The sequence below is a fragment of the Zingiber officinale genome, chromosome 7B (genome assembly GCF_018446385.1).
Source record: "Zingiber officinale cultivar Zhangliang chromosome 7B, Zo_v1.1, whole genome shotgun sequence".
Classification (NCBI taxonomy): Eukaryota; Viridiplantae; Streptophyta; class Magnoliopsida; order Zingiberales; family Zingiberaceae; genus Zingiber; species Zingiber officinale.
In genome coordinates this window covers 109255374-109277295 of record NC_055999.1, presented here as the reverse complement: position 1 = coordinate 109277295, position 21922 = coordinate 109255374, and the positions used below count along the sequence as shown (strand labels likewise).

Genomic DNA, 21922 nt, shown 5'->3' with positions numbered 1-21922 from the left:
TGAATATAAAGCTAATATAATATATCTATGAATTCTTTGACCACCATTCTGTAAATTAAGCCATCAGGGGATATTTGGATGTTGACTTTCCATTTGCAACCAATAGACTTATAAGGAAGAGAGACAAGTTTACATGCATCCTTAGAATGCTTTCATCTTATCCATTACGACATTGTCTCTACCTTAGATCTGATAGAGGCTTTAAGCTAGTGTTGGGAATACCAATGGAATTTAATGCCGATGCTAAAATGGAGAGATGCATATCTAGAGAGGTTTGATGAATGCTTTTCTTCATTGTTGGCATTGCCCTATCAATTTTGATGACCAATGACCAATGACCAATTAAGAAGACAAGTTTGCTTCATGGCATTTGAATGTGAACTGCATTAGCAGATTTGACCATAATTATTAGTTTAAATAGTCTTCTAGTGATCCAACAATGGAGTTGCTATTGCACATGCCTTGAGTTATCATGTTTAACCACCATATTTTGGATATGTTGGACAAAGTATTTTAACTGAGTTTTACCCACGGTTGGCTAGGTAGTAGTGGGGGAATAGCGGAAGCAGGGTGAGCTCATAACCCACAGAGTCAACTCTTACGGTTGAAGATTTGTTCATGATATTTGGTTGGAGTAGTATGTGAGTATGTTGCTTGGTTGTTACCCTTAGATGAAGATCCTTTGGATGAGCAGTAAATTTGGGGATCAAATTTTTATTAGTGGAGGAGAATGTAAAATACGGTGCCCAATTAATAATTAAATAATAAGATTATTTGACCAATAATCTTATTATATTTTTCAGAAATTTTTAGAAATTTTTCTGGAATTAATCAGCTCGTACGACGTATTTAGAGGGGATGCACTTATGGGCTCAAGAAAAACCTGTTTGGAATACCCGGAAGTGAGAGTTGATTGAGGAATGGATCTAGGGTTCAATTTACAAATCCCTAAGTTGTAAAAGAAAATTATCCCCATGCCCTAGCTCCCCACACGGCGTCAAGTTTCTTACCCCGAGCCCTATCCCTCTGGCGACTCACCTCCTTCGCCAAGCTCTCCTTCCTTCACTCTCCCTCGCGAGTTCTCGCACCAACAGCCGGCGAGCTTCTCCTTCTCCTCACGCGAGCACCCCAGCCACCGAGCCACAGCAGACACCAACTCCTCTCTTCCTCGCACCCGAGCACCGCAGCAGCAGGTGATCTCTCCTCCTCACGCCAGCATCGAGACGCTGCGACGAGCCAACGGCCGACGCCGATCCTCTTCTCTCCGAGCCGTGCCCTAATTGATCCAGCAAGTATCTTCCTTAGTGGTGGCAAATAGAGCTGTTAGGTATGTGATTTCGGTTTCATGTTTAGTCTAAGCGATCGCGGGAGGTTTTTGTGTTCTAAATCTGGAAGTAATTGAACGATATGAAGACTATAAGTTATTTTGATGATTTTTGGTTTGAGGATCATGGATTTTCGTCGGAGATTGATTTATGTTCCCGATTCCTCTCTTAACTAGTAACTCTAGTTTCGACCACTGTTTTTGGTAGGTTCAATGGGGTATCTGGTTCGGTTTTCACTTATGTGTTCTGAGTTAATTGAGTATGCCATTTGTGCATGATCTATATGGTTCTTGTGGTGTGATTTGAGTCGTTTGGGTATTCTGTTATGTTTTTGTGTGATCTATTCTGTTCTTGAGTGACCTATTTCATTCTGGTGTGGCCTGAGTTGATCTTGAGGTGAATGTGATTTGGTTTTTGATGATGCTTTGCTTCTTCATGATGATTTCAGATGTTGTTTCCGAAATGGAATACATAGGTGGTAGTTAGATTATGATGTTTTCTTGTGGCTCCATGATAGCTTTGGGATTTTCAGATAATTATGGGGACTTTTGGTTCGATTTTGGTGATGTGAGCGCTTTCTTGTGTTAGCTAAATTTCGTGGACAGATTTAGTAGGTGGGTAGCAAGATTTCAATGTGGGTTTGGTTTATGTGATGGCTTCGGGTTATTTGAATGAATTGGAAGATGAAATAATCGGTTGATTGAGGATTATTGGATTATCATTAATTAGGGTTAATTAATGATCATTTCGATTAGGATTGTTTCCTAATTAAATTGGGTTTGGGTTTGATTAGTTGTTGCTTATGACATTAGCTAAAATGTATAGTATATGATTTGCAGGACGTTATTTCGAGACGAGCACTCCGACGCGGGAGTTGTTTGGCTCGAGCTATATATTAAAGGCGGGTACTTCTTGCTTTGTTTCTTTTAGTAATTTGACCTTGGTGCATGAACTATTTTGGATAAGAAATTATTTTTACCTTGACTCCACTCTTATTTTCCTGCTCTTGATACTTCCACGCGATCCTTGAGAAATTCGTTTTCATATCTATACAGTTTTTTGTTGTTGTCCATGATCAGTAGCAGATACTAGATACTATGTTTGTATGCTTTGACCGTTGTTTATTTATGTACTATATTGAGCATGCTGACTTCATATAGCATACCTAAATTTTGCTTATATTTGTATGATGATTGTTGCATTTGGTGCATCATGTCATGACATGCATGTCAACGACCAATTCTCCCTTGCGGTTGAGAGAGTCGTTGACCAGGGCCGCATCCTTGACCACTCGAGAGAGTGGTAGCTGGAGTTGATGCTGCTTGTCCTGTCGTGCCGCACTCGGCCACTCATGGGTAGTGGTAGCTGGAGTTACGAGCAGCAGGGACCCCCGTCGCAGATGTAGCTAGTTAGCTACTATGCAACTGTCCCCTCGGGCACTCGAGAGAGTGGTAGCTAGAGTGGTGTACAGTCTGTCACTGACTCGGCCTCTCGACCATACAGGGGTCATGATGCGGAGAGGTGGGCAGGAGTGACCATCCGTGCATACGCTGTTATTATACTTGCTTTGACTGCTGCTGTTTACATATGCTGTTATTCCTTAATGTTGTTGTTCACTTATGCTGATATGCTTCCTTATGTTGAGATATGCTCTCATTGTAGGTGGTTAGACATTGGTTTATTTATTGGAAATGTTTATATACCTTACATATTACCTCTGTAGCTATGAGCAGTACTGTAGCAGATTAGTACTACTTCTGACCTTCTATTACTAGCCTAGGATATGGTTTCAGGTATGGGTATTTATTATGGTTTTATTTTAGTATCTGCTAATTCCTCTTATGAGACTGTATACTCTTGGCTCACTTTTTATTTGTATATATGTTCATGCACTATCTTTCCTTACCCGCTGAGTTTCAATACTCACCACCTCGCAAACTGGTTTTCTTTCGCCAGGTAGCAGTAGACGATTCATGGATACTTAGAGGGATGCCAGCTGCCAGTCCTGGGTCCTGCGTTATATCGGTTTTATTTTCGCTTTACTTGTGTTTTTAATATACAGCGATTTTGGTATTGTATGAATTGGTCTGTGTTTGGAGTTTGATTCGTGGCGTTTTGCTTTCGTGCTCTTGTGGTTGTGTAAGCTTAATTGACTAGTAAACTTTAGTTGTGAATTGTGGGTTTCCTCTTTGTTTTTCCGCTATGTTTTTGATACAACCGTGTGGGCTAAACATTAACTGCGTGGTTGTTTTATTCATTTATGTCCAGCCGGGTAGACTGCGTATATTAACTGCATGGTTATGTTGTTTCTATTTTATGTATGTTCCAGCCGTGTGAGCTGATGAGTATGTTGTTTATGTTTATATGTTGTGATGTATGTATATATGTTTCATATTATCGCCGGTACAGGGGATATATTATCGGATTTTTATCTGGCAGGACTCCTCTGGGGCGTGACATCGGGTTTAGGTGTTTTGGGTTGAACTCGGGTTTGGGTTGGGTTTGGGTTTGGGTTGAGTTAAAAAAAAAACGCAACCTGACCCACCCGAATTGACACCCTTAGACAATGTCATATGTAAATTTGAATGTTATCTTAAACAATTGCATAACAATGGAGATCTAACTATGTATGTTGAAATAAATGCATATTTTTAATATCAAAAAATGAAAAATTAGAAAAGAAAATTAATAGTTTTGTGTAAAGGAAATATAATAGACTCAGTAAATACGAGAAAAAAATAATTAAACAGTAGAATATGCAGTAAGTCATCATAATCATATAGTAAATAGTAGAACATTTATCCAACTTAAATTTTAAAACCTTGCTATAAGCTAAAACAACTTTAGTGGTGGAAGACATTAGAAAATAGTAGCAAGAGTTCAATTCAAGATTATATCATTATGAACCACTAAGTAAAATATAATTGTTGAATAATATAAGTCATGACTTAACAAAATGAATTTAAAATTATACAACTAATAATATCTCATAGATTTATATTTATTTTACTTCTTCTTTTTCATAATTTTCAATAACTCGTTCTTCATTGGACATAAACTCAATATTATTATTGTGATCCTCCTCTTCTTCTTTGGATGCAAAATCATCTTCATGAAATTCTCTCACTCTAGAGCTTCTTCGTGGTTGTAGATTTTCATTTGCTCCACTTGCTTCATCAACTATTTGTCAAGTGAGCACGAAACCTAGTTCAATTTCATTATCTTCTTTACCATCCACAATCCAACCTTGTGCATTTGAAGCATCTTTTGCAAGAAGGACATCGATATTCATTTCTTTTTATCCTTTTTGTTTATTCAACAATCTATCATTAAATTGGACAAATACTAGATTGTTCAACCTGTTGACATCCAACTTATTTCTTTTCTTTGTATGAATCTAAAAAAGAGAGAGAGAAAGTAAATATTATAGTTAGTACATGAATATAACTTTTAAAAATTATAGCTACTTTAATTAAAAACTGAAAGTTTAAAACTTACTCATTCAAATGTACTCCAATTTCTTTCACACTCAAATGAACTTATAATTAATGAAAGTATCCTCAATGCCACCCTTTGCAAGTTAGGTGTATGAGCACCGTATGTACTCTACCATGCACATGGATCAAATGTATCATCATTTTTTCACATGTTTTTCCAAATAACTCAATCTTATCTCTATATTTTGCAAATTCCTTATTAATAATTGTATCTTGTAGATCTAACTTATTGACATATAAAATTTTCATGCATTCAAAATTTCCTGTCGTGACCTCCTCATAAAGAGCCATAAAATTATTTTTATATTAAAAATAGGGATTCAATTAAAAAGGCAATGGTATGCAATGATGATCAAGCCTGTCCTTCATTTTGACTCAATAATGATTATGATAGGTTGATAATTTGATTTCACGTTGTTCAGGGCCACATTGATATCTTCTTTAGTTTGAAGAAGCTCCCCATATAGAAACCCCATCGATGACTTTTTATCTCCATCTATCAATCGAAGAACTCTTACCAAAGGAGTAAATATTTTCAAACAAAATGTCGCACCATTTCAAAAACTCATGCTCGTCACTGTAGAGTAAGCCAATTTCCCTTTCTTTTTGACTATTTATATTTCTCCTACATATCACTTGTAAACATGATCCTTAAACTAGTTTTTTTTTCAATCAAACTTTGTAATGTGAAGAAATTTGATGCAAACTTGGTAACTCCTGGTCGAACTGTCTCTCTTCTTCGTGAAATTTTTCATTAACAACAAAGTCTTATGGTGAGCATAGATGAAAATGCTAGAAAACTTGGCTTGCTCAATAACCTTTTTATATCGTGGTAGCTTGTCAATACTTTCAAGCATGAGATTAACGGTGTGAGTTACATATGAACTCCAAAAGATCCCAAGTCATTTTTCTCTCATCAATTTAGCTGCAGCCATATTATTGGTAGCATTGTATGTTATTTTGAGTAATAATCTGAGTTCCTACTTGTTCAACACACTTATCAACATACTCAAAAATAAATTCAGTTATATATGTCTCGTCTGAAGATTCTTTAGACTGTAAAAATATAGTACCCAGCTTGCAATTAACACATATATTTAAGATGCTTCTTCTTTTTCTATCACTTCATGTATCTGTCATGATCGAGTACTCATTCTTTGCCCATTTTTCTTCATATTTCTTTAGCAGTAGCTTTGTTCTTTCAACTTCGACTTTTAACAATAACTCCCTAAGTTGATATTGAGTTGGAGGCTTAAATCCTGCCAAATTGACCCACTGCCTCCATTAGTTGCTTGAAGCTATCATTATCAATAGCATTAAATGATATTCCATTTTCATAAATTCATCTCCCAACATATTGTTGAACTTGTTGAGTTCTCTTTTTGAAAAGAGCCTCATTTATATTTTGTTGGCGAAGTACTTTACTCCCACTAGAGTCTGCATTTTCTGGAGCAATTGCCAATGCATATCTATCCATGGGGCCAAGTAGAAGAAGTTTTTTAATTCCATCTATCTATTCAATTTCAGGACCTTCTTTTTCGTCAAGAGAAATAGTCATTTCTGTTTTGCAACTTTGTTTTTCCATTATTTTGTTCTTCTTTCTGTTCCTCCCTTTTAAAATAGCATGTTTGCACTATTTTATCTTTTTGAGATGTTTTAGACAACCAGATACATTTTCAAGTATATTTGCTATGTGCTCCTTGATCTTATACACTTCCCCGACATCATTTTTTCACATAACTTGCATTTAATTTTATCGAGGTTCTTATGATCAATCAACATCTCAAACTCCCATCCAATGTCATTTGACTTTCTCCTAAGAATCTTGGATTCAGGTTGAGTGACAGATGTTGTCGAAGATGGATTACTTGCCATTGTGATAATCTGAAAAAATTATATCTAATATATTAAAATTTAATTATACGATAGAAAATTTAGTATTAATAAGTCTGAAAATATTTTTTTATATATTTTAATTAATTAATAAAATTTATTAGATATTTATTAAAAAAATAAAAATATAATTTTTAAAATTTTAAATCTGATTTATATAAATTAATAATATTTACTGGAACTTTTAAAGATTAATATAATTTTTATATTTTAAAATCTAATTTATATAAATTAATAATATATAAAATTTATAAATCTGATTTATATAAATTAATAATATGGGTAGAATTTTTTTTTACATTTTAAATATAATTTTTATATTTTTAAATCTGATTTATATAAATTAATAATATTTATTAGAATTTTTTAAATTTTAAATATAATTTTTAAATCTGTTATATAAATTAATAATATTTATTAAAAAAAATTAAATTTTAAATATATTAAATTGAGATAATTTAATTAGGTTTTATAAAATCCTATTAAAATTATTTTAATTAGGAGTTAACTTTATTTTATTAAATCCTAATTCCTAAGCACCGTATCATGGTCACGCGGAACCATGCCACGCGATGATCGTTACCACCGGATGCCTCACTATAGGCGTCTGATGTTGCCAGAAGAGTCGTCAGACGCATCTGACGAAGTCTAGCGTTGCATCCAGCAACATTGGAAGCAGTGCGGAAAGCTTTCCGCACGGTAGGAAGCATCGCGAGATGCTGTCGGACGCGTCTTTTGATGCTTCTGGAGCTTTTGACGACTATGGACGCATCCCACGATGCGTCCCACGCCACCGGAGGTTTGCCGCGACGACGACTCATCAGGAGAAACAAAAAAATTAACAGAAATAAAAAAAAGTAAAAACTTATTGGAAGCGACGAAGCCCGAAGACACAGCGATGAGAAAAAACAAAGAACCTCTTCATGCAAACTAGCAAATTAGAATTTTAGATTTACAACCATATTAAAACTTAAAAGCCTAAAATATCGTCGCTGCAAGGCCTGTTGAGGCCTGTCGTGAGCCGCTGAGGGCCGCCGAGGACTGCCTAGGCGGCCGGGCCGCTTAGATCACCCGCTTTTTAGATTTCTGGCACAGTCTGCCGCCACACTAACACCTAGGCGCCGTCTAGGGCAGTTTTCGAACACTTGCTACTTGAAATGTTCCTCTCCACTAGGGGTGAGCCATAATGAATGCGAACATCTCAAATGTCACTGCATTATTATTATTATTCCCAACAGATTGCTGTTGTTATTATTATTTAGTTTTTGCTCTTCATCATAAATCTCCCTGCAAACATCTTCGGTTATTTGTTTAATTTAATTTTGTTCTCATCATATGGGTGATTGTAAATGCACAGAATATTCTCAAACAAGTTCATGAATCAATTCAAAGAGCTCATCTAATGTGTTGAACAATTTATAAATAATTTCATTTATTTACTTATCTAATGGTATTGAGAGGAGAACCATGATCGCATCACCTCACTTACAGAAATAAATAAAAAGATAATAGTTTGAATTTCAATAGGGAGGTCAACCTCTAAATTGTTCTGGAGAGTAGGAAACAAGATCTTGACATACCAGTCAGAGGATTGTTCTGGAGAGCATTCTCTTCAACACTTTGAAATTAAACATTAAGTGAATGTAGATCACCATATTATCATAAAAAACACAGAATGCAAATCATGATCAGTCGGTCCTCCTACCAAAAATTTTGCCAACTCCCAACTTTTTCACCCTTTTTTAGAAGAATAATAAGTGCAAAATTAAATTACTTCATGGATGTTCATGGGAGGTATACTCCAGGAGCTCATCAAGAACATGGTGAGCTGCTTCCGCGAGCTCTCTTATTTTCCAATAACCACCAACTATAGCACCCCATGCCTCCCTGCTAGGGATGCAGCCCTCAAACAACATCTCGCCGACAACCGATGCCGCCTTGTGGACATGTTCTCTCTTGCAGGAGCAAATGACAAGCTGGTTAAACGTCTCTGGCTCAGTGGAGATGCCTCTGCTCCTCATGCTCCGGTGCACCTGGAGCGCCCTACTTGAGTCACCCGCAAGACACAGTCCCACGACCACTGCATTGTGAATCCTCACATGGAGGCTCCATGTCACACGGTTCGGCGCAATCCCGCTAAGAACCATCTCGTCGAGGTAGTTTGCAGCTTCTTGAGCGCGGCCGGAGTTGCACAGCCCATCTATGAGTTTGCTGCACAATCCGGCATCCGGCTTTCGACCATGCAACCGCATCCTATCCAGAATCTCCAATGCCTGCTGAAGCCTCCCTTCTTTGCACAGGCCGGTAACCAGGGCAGTGTAGGTGATGGCATTTGGCGGGCAGCTTTCCTTCGTCATACGATCGAGTAAAGCCAATGCTGTAGTCGACTGCCCTCCTTTGCAGAGACCATCCACCAATGAGGTGTATGTGAATACATTAGGCTGTACCCCTCTGTTGGTCATTTCGTCGAACACCTCCAGTGCATCGGCCAACAAGCCAGAGCGGCATAGACCGTGGATCAAGGTAGTGTAGGTAACCACATTAGGGGGAGATTCATTGCGAATCATCTCTTGGAAGAGCTCTTTGGCCTCGTCGATCCTCCCTTTCTTGCATAGGCCGTCGATGAGAGTGTTGTAGCTGCAAGTATCCGGCGGGCAGCCGCGATCCGGCATTTTGCGGAAGACTCGGAGGGCGGCGTCGACGTCGGCGCCGCTCCCGGGGTCGGTGCAGTGGGCCTTGAGGAGGACGTTGTAGGAGGCGACGGAGGGCGGGACGCCTTCGGCCTTCATGCGCGCAAAGACGCGGCGGGCGAGGTCGAGGCGGTTGTGGGCGACGAGGACGCTGAGGAGTGCGGTGTAGGAGCGGCTGGAGGGACGGAGGAGGAGGAGGCGAGGCGCGTTGCTGAAGAGGCGGAGGGCGTCGAGCGGGCGGCGGTATCGGCCGTGGGCGCGCAGGAGCGCGGCGAAAGCAGGCTCGGGCGGGGCGTGGCCGAGCTCGGAGGGGATGCGGGAGAGGAGAGAGAAGGCGTCGGGGAGGAGGCCGGCGGCGGCGAGGCGGGTGGAGAGGAGGGCGAAGGTAGCGGCGTCGTGGCGGAAGCCGGAGGGGTACTCGGCGGTGGCGGAGTCGAAGATGAGGAGGGCTTTGCGGGGGTCGGGCTCGGCTTGGATCAGACCGATGACCTGCGAGTTGGTGATCTCTTTGGTCCATCGGACGGCCGCCGCGCGCCGCCGCGCCATCGCTACAAATTGTAGCCGAGACTTGGAAATGTTGTCGAGGAGGCCTCAGCATTTTATATATAGGAAAGTGATATACATTTTAAAAAACTAATAGATGAATTATAAATTTAAAAAATATTTTTAAAAAAATCAAAAGAATATTGAGTGGTAATTTAGGTTCAAAATTATAATGATTAAATTACTTTAAAATAATAATATAATATTTTTTACTAAAATAAATAAAAATGAAATCCCCCCTTTCTTTCTCTCTTATAAACCTCAAATTAGAAAAAAAAAATCTTATCCATTTTCTCCGTTTTCTTATTTTTATATTTTCCCCCTATTTATTTTTTTTTCTAGAGAAGTAATAGTATTCATTAAATTGAAAAAAAGACAACCTCTTCTTTTCTTAGCAATTCTCTTATCATTATTCACTAAAATGTCATAATTCTCATAAGCTCTATTTATATTATATTCTTCAAAACACGCATTCTAATTACATTTTATTCATTTAACAAAATCATTAATTTGAAAATGGACTGACTAAATTTGGAGGTCATCAATCCGGTCTCATAAATATTTTTCATCATCATAATAATAAATCGGGAAGCGCTCATAAAAATTCATTGAAACGATCAATTTTTTTTATATTTATAATCCCGTTAGAGTAAAATTTTTACAGTATGTCCAAGTTAAAATTTAAATATCTAATTAACCGTCTGAAGGAATTAATCGTTGCACCGTAGCGCCGGGAGTATAATTGTTTTTCATGAACCACCTTTGAGATTTAGATGATGCCCACCAAGATCATTCCATCTGCATCACCTCTAAATTAACCTTGACAAAGATATCAATTTGTTTTTTCATGCAATAGATTAGGGATAATGAATACTTCAATTATACATACAGATCAATTAAATCACCATTAATTAATTAGTTTTTTTCAGGACCAGTTTCAGAAGAACAAAGAGAGAAGAAATATTTACAAATTAGGCTACAAAATACGCGCACACAATTCGTCAATGCTGATAATTAGCAAGGAATTTGCCTGACAAAGCACTGCATCACCGACACCGGCAGCTGAATGAGGTCGACGGCGGCGTTGGCGACGGAGACGCAGCAGCAGCAGCACGGGCACAGGCAGCTGATCACCGACCTGAATGAAGCAAGCGCGCATTGTTGTACAACAATGAGATCGGAAAAGGGAGAGAGAGACGATGTATTGAGTAAAATATTGCGAGGAAAGAACGGAAAACGGGGAGAGAGAGAGAGAGAGGGGCACCCGACGAGCCAAACGGCGGCGCCGACGAGGGACAAGGCGAGGGAGAGGACGGCGAAGGGCAGGCCTAAGAGGAACGCCAAGGGCCGGCAGCAGTCATCCATGGCGACCGCTAGTTGATTGCCTAATGTTTTATGGATTTTAGTTTTTTTTGTTTTCACGATGGAGAAGTTGAATTTGCCTTTATTTAGGATGGTTTTCTCCACACCGTTGAATTTAAGAATCTAATAATAAGATTGGATATCTATAGTAGCAAAATATAATAATAATAATAATAATAATCTGATTTTAATTTAAACTTATCAAATAATATTTAATACCATTATTAAAATAATCGAAATTATTAGGGTAAATTTGCATGCACTCCCCATTGGTAAATACAATTTTACATGCAGTCCTCATCCATGAAATTCTTTTCACTCCCCAGTCAAACATATTTACCTAATTACCCATGATATTTTTAGGTACAAAAAGTCCAAAAATCAGTATAAATCCTTTTAAATTCAGTATATTAAATTAAAATCTAGTATATTTTTTATTAAATTGAGTACGATTCTTTTTTCACCTCAAAATATACTTGATTTTAGTTTAATGTGCTGAATTTAATATAAAATATACTCGATTTTTAATATAAAGTACTGATTTTAAGAAGAATTATACTCATTTTCGGACTTTTTATACTCAATTTTTGACTTTTTGTACCTAAAAAATATGGGTTAATTTCAATAGAAAATATACTCGATCCTAGTATAGAATATTGGATTATAGTGTAAAGTGCTGAATTTAACAGGAATTATACTTATTTTTAGACTTTTTATACCTAAAAAATAAGAGGGATAATTTTGATAGAAAATATACTAGATTTTTAATATAAAGTACTGACTTTAAGAAGAATTATACTCATTTTCAGACTTTTTGTACTCAATTTTGGACTTTTTGTACCTAAAAAATCTGAGGGGCAATTTAGGTATCAATATATGCATGAGGGAGTTGAAACAAGTAATATTTTGCATGTAGGGAGTGAAAACAAAGTTTTTTAGGCATGGAGATTGCATGCAAAGTTATGATTACCATTGGGAATTTTTCTCTAATTTACCGAAATTATTATATATTATTACTTTCTTTAATATTATTAATATGTATTAGTATATTTACGGACAAAATATATTAAAAAGGGCAATCTATCATATTTTCTTTATAAAAAATAACTTTTATTTTAATATTGTAATAGCTATTATGTAGAGTATTTTGTATTAAAAAATTATTTATAAACTTGAATAAAATTATTTTGAAATAGTCAAAATCATCATAATAGTACTTTAAAGTGATTTTGACTTTTTTTATAATAATTTAAAATTTTTAAAAAATAATTTTAAGATTAAATAATATTGATCAAATTAATAATTTTTTAATATATAAGTATTTTATGTATAATATTTTTTATCAAATTCAATTAAAAATAATCATTTTATATATTATAATAATGGTGACAAAAGACGAATATACTCACCTAGTGTGTCAATCTGATTACTAACCTTGAGAATAATTTTTAACACATAAAAGAAGTATTTACCTTAACTATAATAATTATACATATTATAGTTGTTACACTAATTCTAAAATAAAAATATTTTTAGAAATAGAAGGGCTGTTATGACATTTTGAAAAAGAAAAGTTAAATCCTCTGTCCCGAAATTTCTCTGTCTCCGTGTCCCCTTGCCGATCGTATGAATCAGATTACATCTCAAGGATGCCTTACACATCACAAGAATACTGCACACATCTTAAAGATGCCATGATACCTTAAGATGTAATCTGGTCCGTCCGATCGATAGGGGACACGGGGACAGAGAAATTTAGGGACAGAGGATTTGATCTGCCTTTTTTATGATTATGATACTTTTAATTTTTATCCTACATTTATTATAAATATTATCTCATAATTTTATAATGATAATTAAGATCTATGATACAGATAAGATATTCAAGTTGTTACCCAAACATTCAAAATTTAATTCCCAATTTTGATGAATTTATAAAAAAATTTACTCCAAATGGAATGCGGAATCAAAGAATACTGAACTTCTTAATTGTCCGTCACAAGCACTTTTTGATTTATACTGACTGACTTTCTGATTTATACTATAGCTAGTCGAAAAATTTTGTAGGACCAAATAGGTCATCCCAAAATTAGTAAATGAGAATAGTTAGATTTATCAATTTTTTTTCCTCTAAGATTGATGGGAAGATCTAGTACAAAATTTTGTTTATTTCAGAATCTATCGGTGCGTCATAAAACATCAACTAAAATTTAAAAGAGGCAGTGGGCTAAATTCATTTGGATTCCTACCAGGTGGTGAACGCCCTCAAGTTCATCTGCTTGGAACTTCAACACCAGGATCATTTTCTGCACCAACTGGGATTGATCTCTGAGGTAAAGTTGTCACTCTGTGGCCACGTTTACTAACTCATACTCGATCAGAGACAGATTGTTGTCCTCTTTCACTGTGAAATCAGCAAGCTCAGTCGCCTCAATGCGCCCCCATTTGTCGACAGCTAGCCTCATTGAGCCTTTAAACATGTCAATCTTTGCGTTGCGGAGAATGACTGTGGTGCCTGGCTTCATCGTATCAACTGCAATAAAAGAAACTAAGTTGTTTAGAAAATTTTTATTAACACAACTCTCATATCAATGGGCAACATAAGTTATTTGTTGTCCATAGTTGCTTGAAGAAAATCTTCAGAGATTTGGAAACAAGTTATGAGTTCCCCCAATCCATAATCATATATTACTATCATAGCATCTAAATTTCCTACTTGAAATATACTTTGTCACTTTATGTTTGTTTCAATGAATGCTTAATTACAACCACTATAAAACAGAAATGGGTAAACGGCGCATTGTACTATAATCATCACATATTGAAGAAATATAATACCATACATTCACAAATTCTCATAAAACATAACAGTCATATCTTCTGGACCCTCCTTTAGTAGTGGCCATTGGCATATATCACTGCCTCCTCCTCAGCATCTACCTCTCTCTCTTTCTACTTTGTACCTCCGATACCATGATGGACGTGTCTTAGACATCCTGGATTGTCGACCATTATCCTCAGGACCAAGTGTGCTGTCTAATTTGGCCTCAATAAATAATTCAAAAGCTTTGTGACACTTGATAATGTTACACAAACTAAAAATACCGCTACATCTTTTCCAAAGAATGTGTCAAGGAAAGTGATTCATTATAATATATTACTATGTTAGCAGCTTAATCTGTTTCTTACTTTAAATGTCTCTCTATTATCTCTTTATTACCATTCTATGTCAAATAGTGCACCATTGTATTGTAATATATTGAATGAACAGAATATTATTTTTTCCACAAATAATTTTACATGGTGTAGTTGCTTAAATCTGAAGGGAAATTTATATACCAACACTCTTATTTGCTACCTTTTCTATGAACAATTAATTTGGCAAAATACATTATCTTTCAAGGGTGACATGTATGTTCCACTCATTTATGAGGTTTTTACTCAGATAAAAACAATAAATGCAAGTAATAATTCAAATATTTAAGTCCTAATAACACTAAGATCAAAATCTCATCTTCTACTGCGATTTTCTCATCACTCATACACGCCCTAGATGCTTATCGAATTTCAATGACCTGTGTGTATATCCTACACAGTTTTTCATCCAGCATTAGTACTAAAAATTTTTTCAATAATTTGATAAAAGGATGAAAATTGTTGACAACAAAACATTGAATACCTAAATCTCCCCTTTGAATGAATTCTCGAAAGATGTGCCTAACTGAAATAACTGGGAATCTCTATAGCTAAAAGAATTTATTTTTGAAAACCTACAATCAGATGATGAAAAGTAACCCCATTTCCTCCATTTTCATCATACTTAATCCGTACATCAAAAGAACATATACACTGTGCATCCTCATCATTAATTTTACACATGTTACAGGTTCAAGTAAGGGCGGAGTTCGCCTCCATGTCTGAATTGGTCACTGTATGATAGATTTACAAAAATGGGCAAGGGTCCATTCCCAAAGAAACCAACGGAAATACCCTCCCATGTGGAAGTCTGTTCGGTTTTCTGAATGTGGAGCCAGCCGTGTCAACGTATGACCTTTTGCAAAAATTAACGCCGAGTTCAAATTCCCATGTATGCAAGATAGACTCTTTTTCAATTTCATGCCTAAAAGCATCGGTAACCCAATCGATTACACTACTGGCCATAGTGGAATCCATGAGAACATGGACAAGTTTTGCATCTTAATCAGGCTTCTTCCAAGAACAGATAAATGAAGCATTTTATTTTAGAAAAAAAAAAACAATTTAAGCTTCATCCAAATTCAACATATATTGCACGGTCATCTTCGGAAACCAATAGGCTTCGGCAACAAATGAATCAAATCAGAGAGGCCAGAGAGCGGAAAGATCAGACCTTGCTCGTTGCGAGCCGTGAAGACGATGGTACCGGTCTCGTCTCCGATGAGGCACTCAGCGATCCTGGTGGGACGTAGTTGTCCTGCAGCGACGGCGGCGCGGCCCTTGTAGACAGTGGTATCGGATTTCAGCACCTTGACGGTGAGGGTATGGCCGCTCGTCCCGGGCTTCAGCTGATCCACCTTCGTGAACACCGGCTTCCTCTTTGCGCCGCTCGCTCCTCCTTGCTGCTGCGTCGCCATGACTGCCAAGACCTAACCCTAGACTACTACTCAATCCTCTGTGATTCTCTCGTCCCGATCAATGTGCCAAACACCAACGCGATCCATCGATAACTCCTGGGGACACTGATATGGGCCTCCATGGAAACCGAAGCCCACCCCGGCCCAATAGGGAAGCCTAAATCATGTGGGCCATCATGGATGTTTACTACTAGGGAAAGAAACAAATTCGATCACGTATACCTGTTAATATTTTAAGTTTACATCTGAGTAAACATTTAAGTAAACAGGACGGCGTAAAGGACATTTTTATTATTGAATACTTCATTCCCACAGGGAACAGTAATACGGCTCTGCACAAGTTTCCCACTCCCATTCCCCTCCGCCGTTGTGGTGCGAAGCAGAGCACCCTGTTCTCCCTTCACACCAAATCACACCTCCCATCTCGAGCAGCTCATCCACGTACCAACCGCCCATCTCGCCGCCGCACGGCGACTGATCTCCGGTCGCCGCCGCGTCCCACTCGGCCTGATCCTCCTCCACGAGGCACGCCGTCGTCGTCGAGCGGCTGCCACCGCCCGTCAAAATGTCCTCCATTCTGCAGTCCTCGCACCTCCCGCTGTCATGCATATTCGAGCACTGCTCCGCCACCGAGTCCTCGTCGGCGCCGAGGACCGCGGCGGCGGAGATCTCCGCCTCCAGGGACCGGATCACCGACCCGAGCCGCTCGTCGTCTATGAGCAGGACGCCGCCGATGTCCAGCTCGTCCAGGAACAGTTCCTCCTCCCACGCCGATTCCGCCTCCATGATCTCCATGCAATCAACGAATTAACTGGCAGATGGGAGAGCCAGGCTAATCGCATCGTATATAATGTGGCCGCAGGCGTGAGACCAATTTTCATTTTGCACCCTCCGTAATTTACACACTTCAAAAGTCACCGTTTCAGCAGCACAAGGCACATGGTGATGTTGGGCAGGTGGGTAGTAGATGCGTAGGGCATGCCCTAACTGTGCCGGCACCATGATGAAGTTAATTCATCCCTCCCAAACAACTACCGCTACTTAAAAGTTCCAGCATGATTTAAGATGCACGAAATTAAATTAATCTGTTCACAGAATGTGGCAATGGACCCTCAAGGACAGAGTCATGGCTATCCACATGATGATGAATTATAACTACAGGACACAGCGTAATCATGCATATCAGACACCCAAACACTTGGGCGCATGCAAAGGAACAAGGAATTGAGAGGATGAGGCTTGTCTGATACAGGTAAAACAGTAAGAAGATTAGAAGAGGGAGGGGGACATGAATCCATGCAAAGAGCATGCATCTGTGTGTTTCTTCTGTTCAGAGTAGGCATATGTAGTGTGTGGTCAGGACAAGAGAAGAGAGAGCCTGTGTAGTATGTTCTTTAGTGTTTTTCTGGGATAGCATATGATATCTGCATTATTGAGTATTCTTTCAGGAATTCATTAATTGGAAGAACAGGTACAGAAATTTCTCATAATAAATAAAAGGCAGCAGAGCCGCCAGCCAAGCTTCTTCATCTGTAATGTCAGACACTCTTATTACCCATGGAGCCCCCCACAGGAGGCTGTAGCAGTAGAACCTTGACTGAACTCTGCTCCGTGATTCAGTTTTCTTTTAAGGTAAATAAAAAAAATTAAAATGGCTCTTTTTTTTATTAAATAAATGACATTTTTATAATTTTCATCCAAAATAACATGGGCAAAATTGGATATTCAAAAATAAAAATACTTTTGACTAACAAGCAATTTGAATAAAATTACTTCGAGTAGTTTCAGCATCAGTTAAAATAATTTCAGCTGAATTATAATTATTGTAATCTAAAGCAATTTTAATTAAATATATATAATGAAAAATGAGATAAAATTGATATAATATAACCTAATTTTCAATTAAATTTGTTAAATTATGATGAAAACGTATCATAAAATAGCAATTTCAATAAACCAGATTACTCCCTGCAAAACAAAAGTATTTTTATAATAAAAATAAAATATCAGTATAGTATGTTTTTTCAGAACAAGGTGACTTCTTAAGTTTTCAAGTTTAACCCAAATAAAGAACGGTGAAACAAACCGAACAGTCAATACAAACATTGGAGTTGAATATTGTGGGTGACATCGATAAAATGAAAAGGTTGAATTTCGTTTGTTTAAATTTTTTTTTTTTTAATTTTTATTTTGTAAATCAAAGTAGCAACGGAATTAAAAAAAAAAAAATCACACAAGAATGTAATAGGTTTTACTTGATTTGTAATCCAACGACTACTACTCTAAGATTTACAATTCTTATGTTGGTGCGAGAAGCATCCGACGATCAAACTTTAGTTTTGATAATGGCAAAGAGATTCAAAGTTAAGATTATTTGTTATCTAATATATTCATGGAGCTTGCAGGAAAGCCCTAAGTGATACTTAGGTAAAAGTCTTAGCTGCGGTTAGGCAAGGTGAAAACCCTAGGGGGTGGTAACCTTAGATCCTAGGGGGTGGTAACCCTAGGTGAAGGAAAAAAACCTAAGAGGGGAGGAGGGGGGATAACCTTAGGTCTTAGGGAGTGGTAACCCTAGATGGAGAAAAACCCTAAGGGGCGGCAACCTTAGGTCCTAGGGGATCATAACCCTAGGTGGAGAAAAACCCTAAGCGCGGTAACCCTAGGTCCTAGGGGGTGGTAACCCTACGCAGAAAGTCCAGTTGATCTGGAGGACCAGACTGGCATCAGGTAACTCTCCTGAGTGGAGTAGGTGAGGACGCGTTCCCCGTAAAGGGAACAATAGGCGTCGGGTCGACCTAGGGTTTCCGGTCGGAAATCTGAAGTCAAACCCGGACAGTTCGGAGACTGTCATTTACTGTCTTTACTATATTTTATGTGTGCTAATATTTGTCTTGCAGGGTAGGTTATTGTTTTGGAGCTAATACATCTTGCAGGTACAAAAAACCAAAGTTAAGCCTCGGATGAACAGTGTCTGAGGCGCCTCCATGGAGCTTGGAGGTGCCTTGGATGCAAGCCGAAGCTAGCTGTCCAGAGGAGCTGGAGGCACCTCGAACGTAGTTGGAGGCGCCTTGGACCAAGGCTTGAAGGCGCCTTGAAGATGCTTGAAGGCGCCTTAAACCAGATAAGGTGCGACCAGGTCTGTGCTGATCCACGCGTGCGACTCGACAGCCTAGAGGCGCCTTGGACAGGCTTGGAGGCGCCTCCCGCACTGTATAAAAAAGGGGTTCGAGCAGCAGCTTATAACAACAACACACGAGCCATCTTCTTGGACAAATTGCTAACGAGACGATCCGACGAAGCTACGACTTGATGTCGACGACTCGGAGACTTAATATTATTATTTTCCTTCTATTGTTGGTATAAGTTTACTGTTTTCCTTGTACTTAACTTGTAATTCATTTTTGATATTATAGTTGTTGCCCACCGAAAGCGATCAACGATCGCGGGCTTTGGAGTAGGAGTCGCTCAAGGCTCCGAACCAAGTAAATCACTTGTGTTCGCGTGTGTTGTTTATTTTATTTCTGCTGCGTTATTACTCTAGTTTTGCGATTTCGAAATGAGTGAAAGCTACGAGCGCTATTCCCCCCCCCCCCCCCCCTCATCCTCTAGCGCTTTCGATCCAACACCTTGATCACTTTCAAATAGACAATTGCTAAAGTTCTTCTCTCCAAAAATTTTGAGAAAAGAACTAAACTCATACAAGAACAAGGAGAATAGAAACAATACTACTTTTTTTTAAAATGTAAGTGCAATTAATAAAACAATACTGACAATGAATACTAGAAGGTTTAGTGTAGTTGTTGGTACCCCTAGGGTATAACACAGATGGTGGATGTATGATATCTTTGGCATAATGGTCAGAGATCGATTCTCATGAAATGATGACCAAATGTTTACCCCACCATGCATCTGACGCCTATGTACCTGCATGTACCTCTCTTCCATATCCGTGGGACCGACACTAGGAGAGTTGTTAATGTAACGGATCTATATTTTTTTTAGTGTAGTTGTTGGTGAGCCTCTGATTAGTGTTGTAATAGCAGTACTTGCACAAGTAGAAGCAACAGAAGTGAGATGAGATGATTAGGAAAATTGATCTTGAGCCTTAGACCTCGATGTTTCTTTTATAAGCTTCTATCATTCGACTAGTAACTGTTCAGTCGACTGAACTTTTATAAGGTGACTGGTTCCCGCTCCTTTCCTTGTTTGCTCGGATCCGATCTAATCTTTCCCATGAAATTTGAGTTTTCGATCAACTAAATCCCGTTCGGTCAACTAGTCCCCAGGGTTTCTTTCTCTGTGACGATCCGATCATATCTGTAATATTTTTTCAAATGGGGTTCAGTCAACTAATCTCCTAATCAGTCGACTGAAGTAAGCTTTCTCTTTGTAGTGATATGAATTTCTACGTGCCTATCCACCTAAATCAATCGACTGAACCTCCCTGGTCAATCGATTGAATCGCTCGGCCAGCTAGAATTTTATTTTTCTGCAAAATAAAGTTAGTACAATAATAATACAAATAATGATTTTGCAAAATAATTTTAGAAACATATAGTAATGCATGAATAAGATGGATAGTTAGGACTGTCTTGATTTCGACTTAGAAATTTCTATTGGTTTATTGAGTCAAATCAACGCCTAAGGTTTGTCCCGACTAGGACATGACCTCACCATTGTTCTTCTCAAAAGCACCACTCTACTTCAGGAGCTTATCTCAATTTTCTGCCAAACATATGGTCCTCCAGATCTATTTGGGTTTTCTCTACCCAGTGTCGATTGACTTAATCCAGACTTTCCTACAAAACAAAATTAGCACAATGCAAAACATAATAACAACATTGTATTTCAGTTTACCAAAGACATTGGTTCGGTCGACTGTAAACGTATTGGTCATACTTACTTGGAGTTCACTTCTCTAAGACTTCTGACTATCTAGCGTTCAATCCTCTAGGTTTTTCCCTTTGCTTGGAGTCTACTCTTCCAAGACTTCTCATTATCTAGGGTTAACTCCTTAGGGTTTTCTCTTTGCTTGGAATTCACTCCTCCAAGACTTCTCACCACCTAAGATTTACTCCCTTAAAATTTTCCTCTTGCCAAAGCATCTGGTCACCTTTAACCTGCTTAAACTTTTTAGTCACTCGGTATACTATTTACTCTTGCCAAACATCTGGTCACCTTGACATTTCTTGGACTTGTCAGTCACTTAGTAGACTTCTCACCCTTGTTAGTCATCTGATCAATCTTGGCCTGACTAAACTCCCAAACGTTAGGTCTTGTTTGGATAACCCTTAGTCAAACATAACTAGACTCAATTAAACATATTGTTAAACAAACATCAAAATCTTGGAGATCGATTACACCAACAATAACAATATATAAATATTCAATTGTCGAGTTTGAATAAATCTAAGGTATTCAAGGTTGTTTTCAAGCGTGCACTTTGGAAACAATATTATTAAGGAATTCATTGTATACTAAAGGAACATTTGTTTAGTTTGAGTGTATCACCGTGGTGGGAGCAAAGAAATTCTTAACGAAAGTGAGTGTACACATCTTGCATTTGTTCTCTAATTTATTAAAAGATTTACGGAGTTCCACGATAGTGGCAATTCCCTGACAAGAGTAGAATTGAAGAAGCAAAATCCTGCAACAATCGACATCAACAATAATAGTTTCTGGACAGAAGCAGAATCAACCAGATTTCTCACCAACAATCTTTAGAAACTCTTTATAATTTCTTAAGGAAATCCGCTTCATAATTTTACTGCGGATTTTGTCATGTTGGAAAGGTTCAATGAAGAAAACTTTCGGCGTTGGCAAAAGAAATTGTATTTCCTACTCACTTCGCTATATGTTATTCCCACACTTAAATTGGCGGAAAAAGAAAATAAAATTGTGGCACAAACAAGGGTAAGACAAAAATGGGATCAAGACGTTTATGTGTGCAAGGTGCATGAATAATGATGTTTATTCAATTGTGTTCCTTTACTTATTAG

At 37.9% G+C, this 21922-nt stretch overlaps 3 protein-coding genes and 1 long non-coding RNA gene across 5 annotated transcripts; 1 reads left to right on the top strand and 3 right to left on the bottom strand.

Moving 5' to 3' along the window:
• The first annotated feature begins 956 nt into the window (after positions 1 to 956).
• Positions 957 to 3528, top strand: LOC122006844. The gene is made up of 2 exons (XR_006118783.1): positions 957 to 1327; positions 3282 to 3528. It is a non-coding gene; the product is annotated as an uncharacterized LOC122006844 (long non-coding RNA).
• A 4687-nt stretch (positions 3529 to 8215) lies between these two features.
• LOC122004055 (pentatricopeptide repeat-containing protein At5g46100-like) lies at positions 8216 to 9975 on the bottom strand. Its single transcript, XM_042558997.1, has one exon. The coding sequence runs from the start codon at positions 9949 to 9951 to the stop codon at positions 8491 to 8493; it is 1461 nt and encodes a 486-aa protein (XP_042414931.1). The 5' UTR covers positions 9952 to 9975; the 3' UTR covers positions 8216 to 8490.
• Positions 9976 to 10962: 987 nt separating this feature from the next.
• On the bottom strand, positions 10963 to 11424 carry LOC122004054 (signaling peptide TAXIMIN 2-like). The gene is made up of 2 exons (XM_042558996.1): positions 11213 to 11424; positions 10963 to 11086 (listed from the first exon to the last, which is right to left on the bottom strand). Exons 1-2 carry the CDS (start codon positions 11311 to 11313, stop codon positions 10963 to 10965), a joined length of 225 nt encoding a protein of 74 aa, XP_042414930.1. The 5' UTR covers positions 11314 to 11424.
• Positions 11425 to 13446: 2022 nt separating this feature from the next.
• LOC122006843 (uncharacterized protein At4g28440-like) lies at positions 13447 to 16966 on the bottom strand. Of its 2 annotated transcripts, none has more exons than XR_006118782.1 (2): positions 15680 to 16966; positions 13447 to 13843 (listed from the first exon to the last, which is right to left on the bottom strand). XR_006118782.1 is itself a non-coding variant. In XM_042562496.1 (2 exons), the coding sequence occupies exons 1-2, from the start codon at positions 15921 to 15923 to the stop codon at positions 13653 to 13655; spliced, it is 435 nt and encodes a 144-aa protein (XP_042418430.1). In that variant the 5' UTR covers positions 15924 to 16027; the 3' UTR covers positions 13447 to 13652. The 2 variants fall into 2 exon arrangements, 1 of the variants encoding a protein (XP_042418430.1); XM_042562496.1 differs by having other exon boundaries at positions 15680 to 16027.
• Positions 16967 to 21922: the final 4956 nt, after the last annotated feature.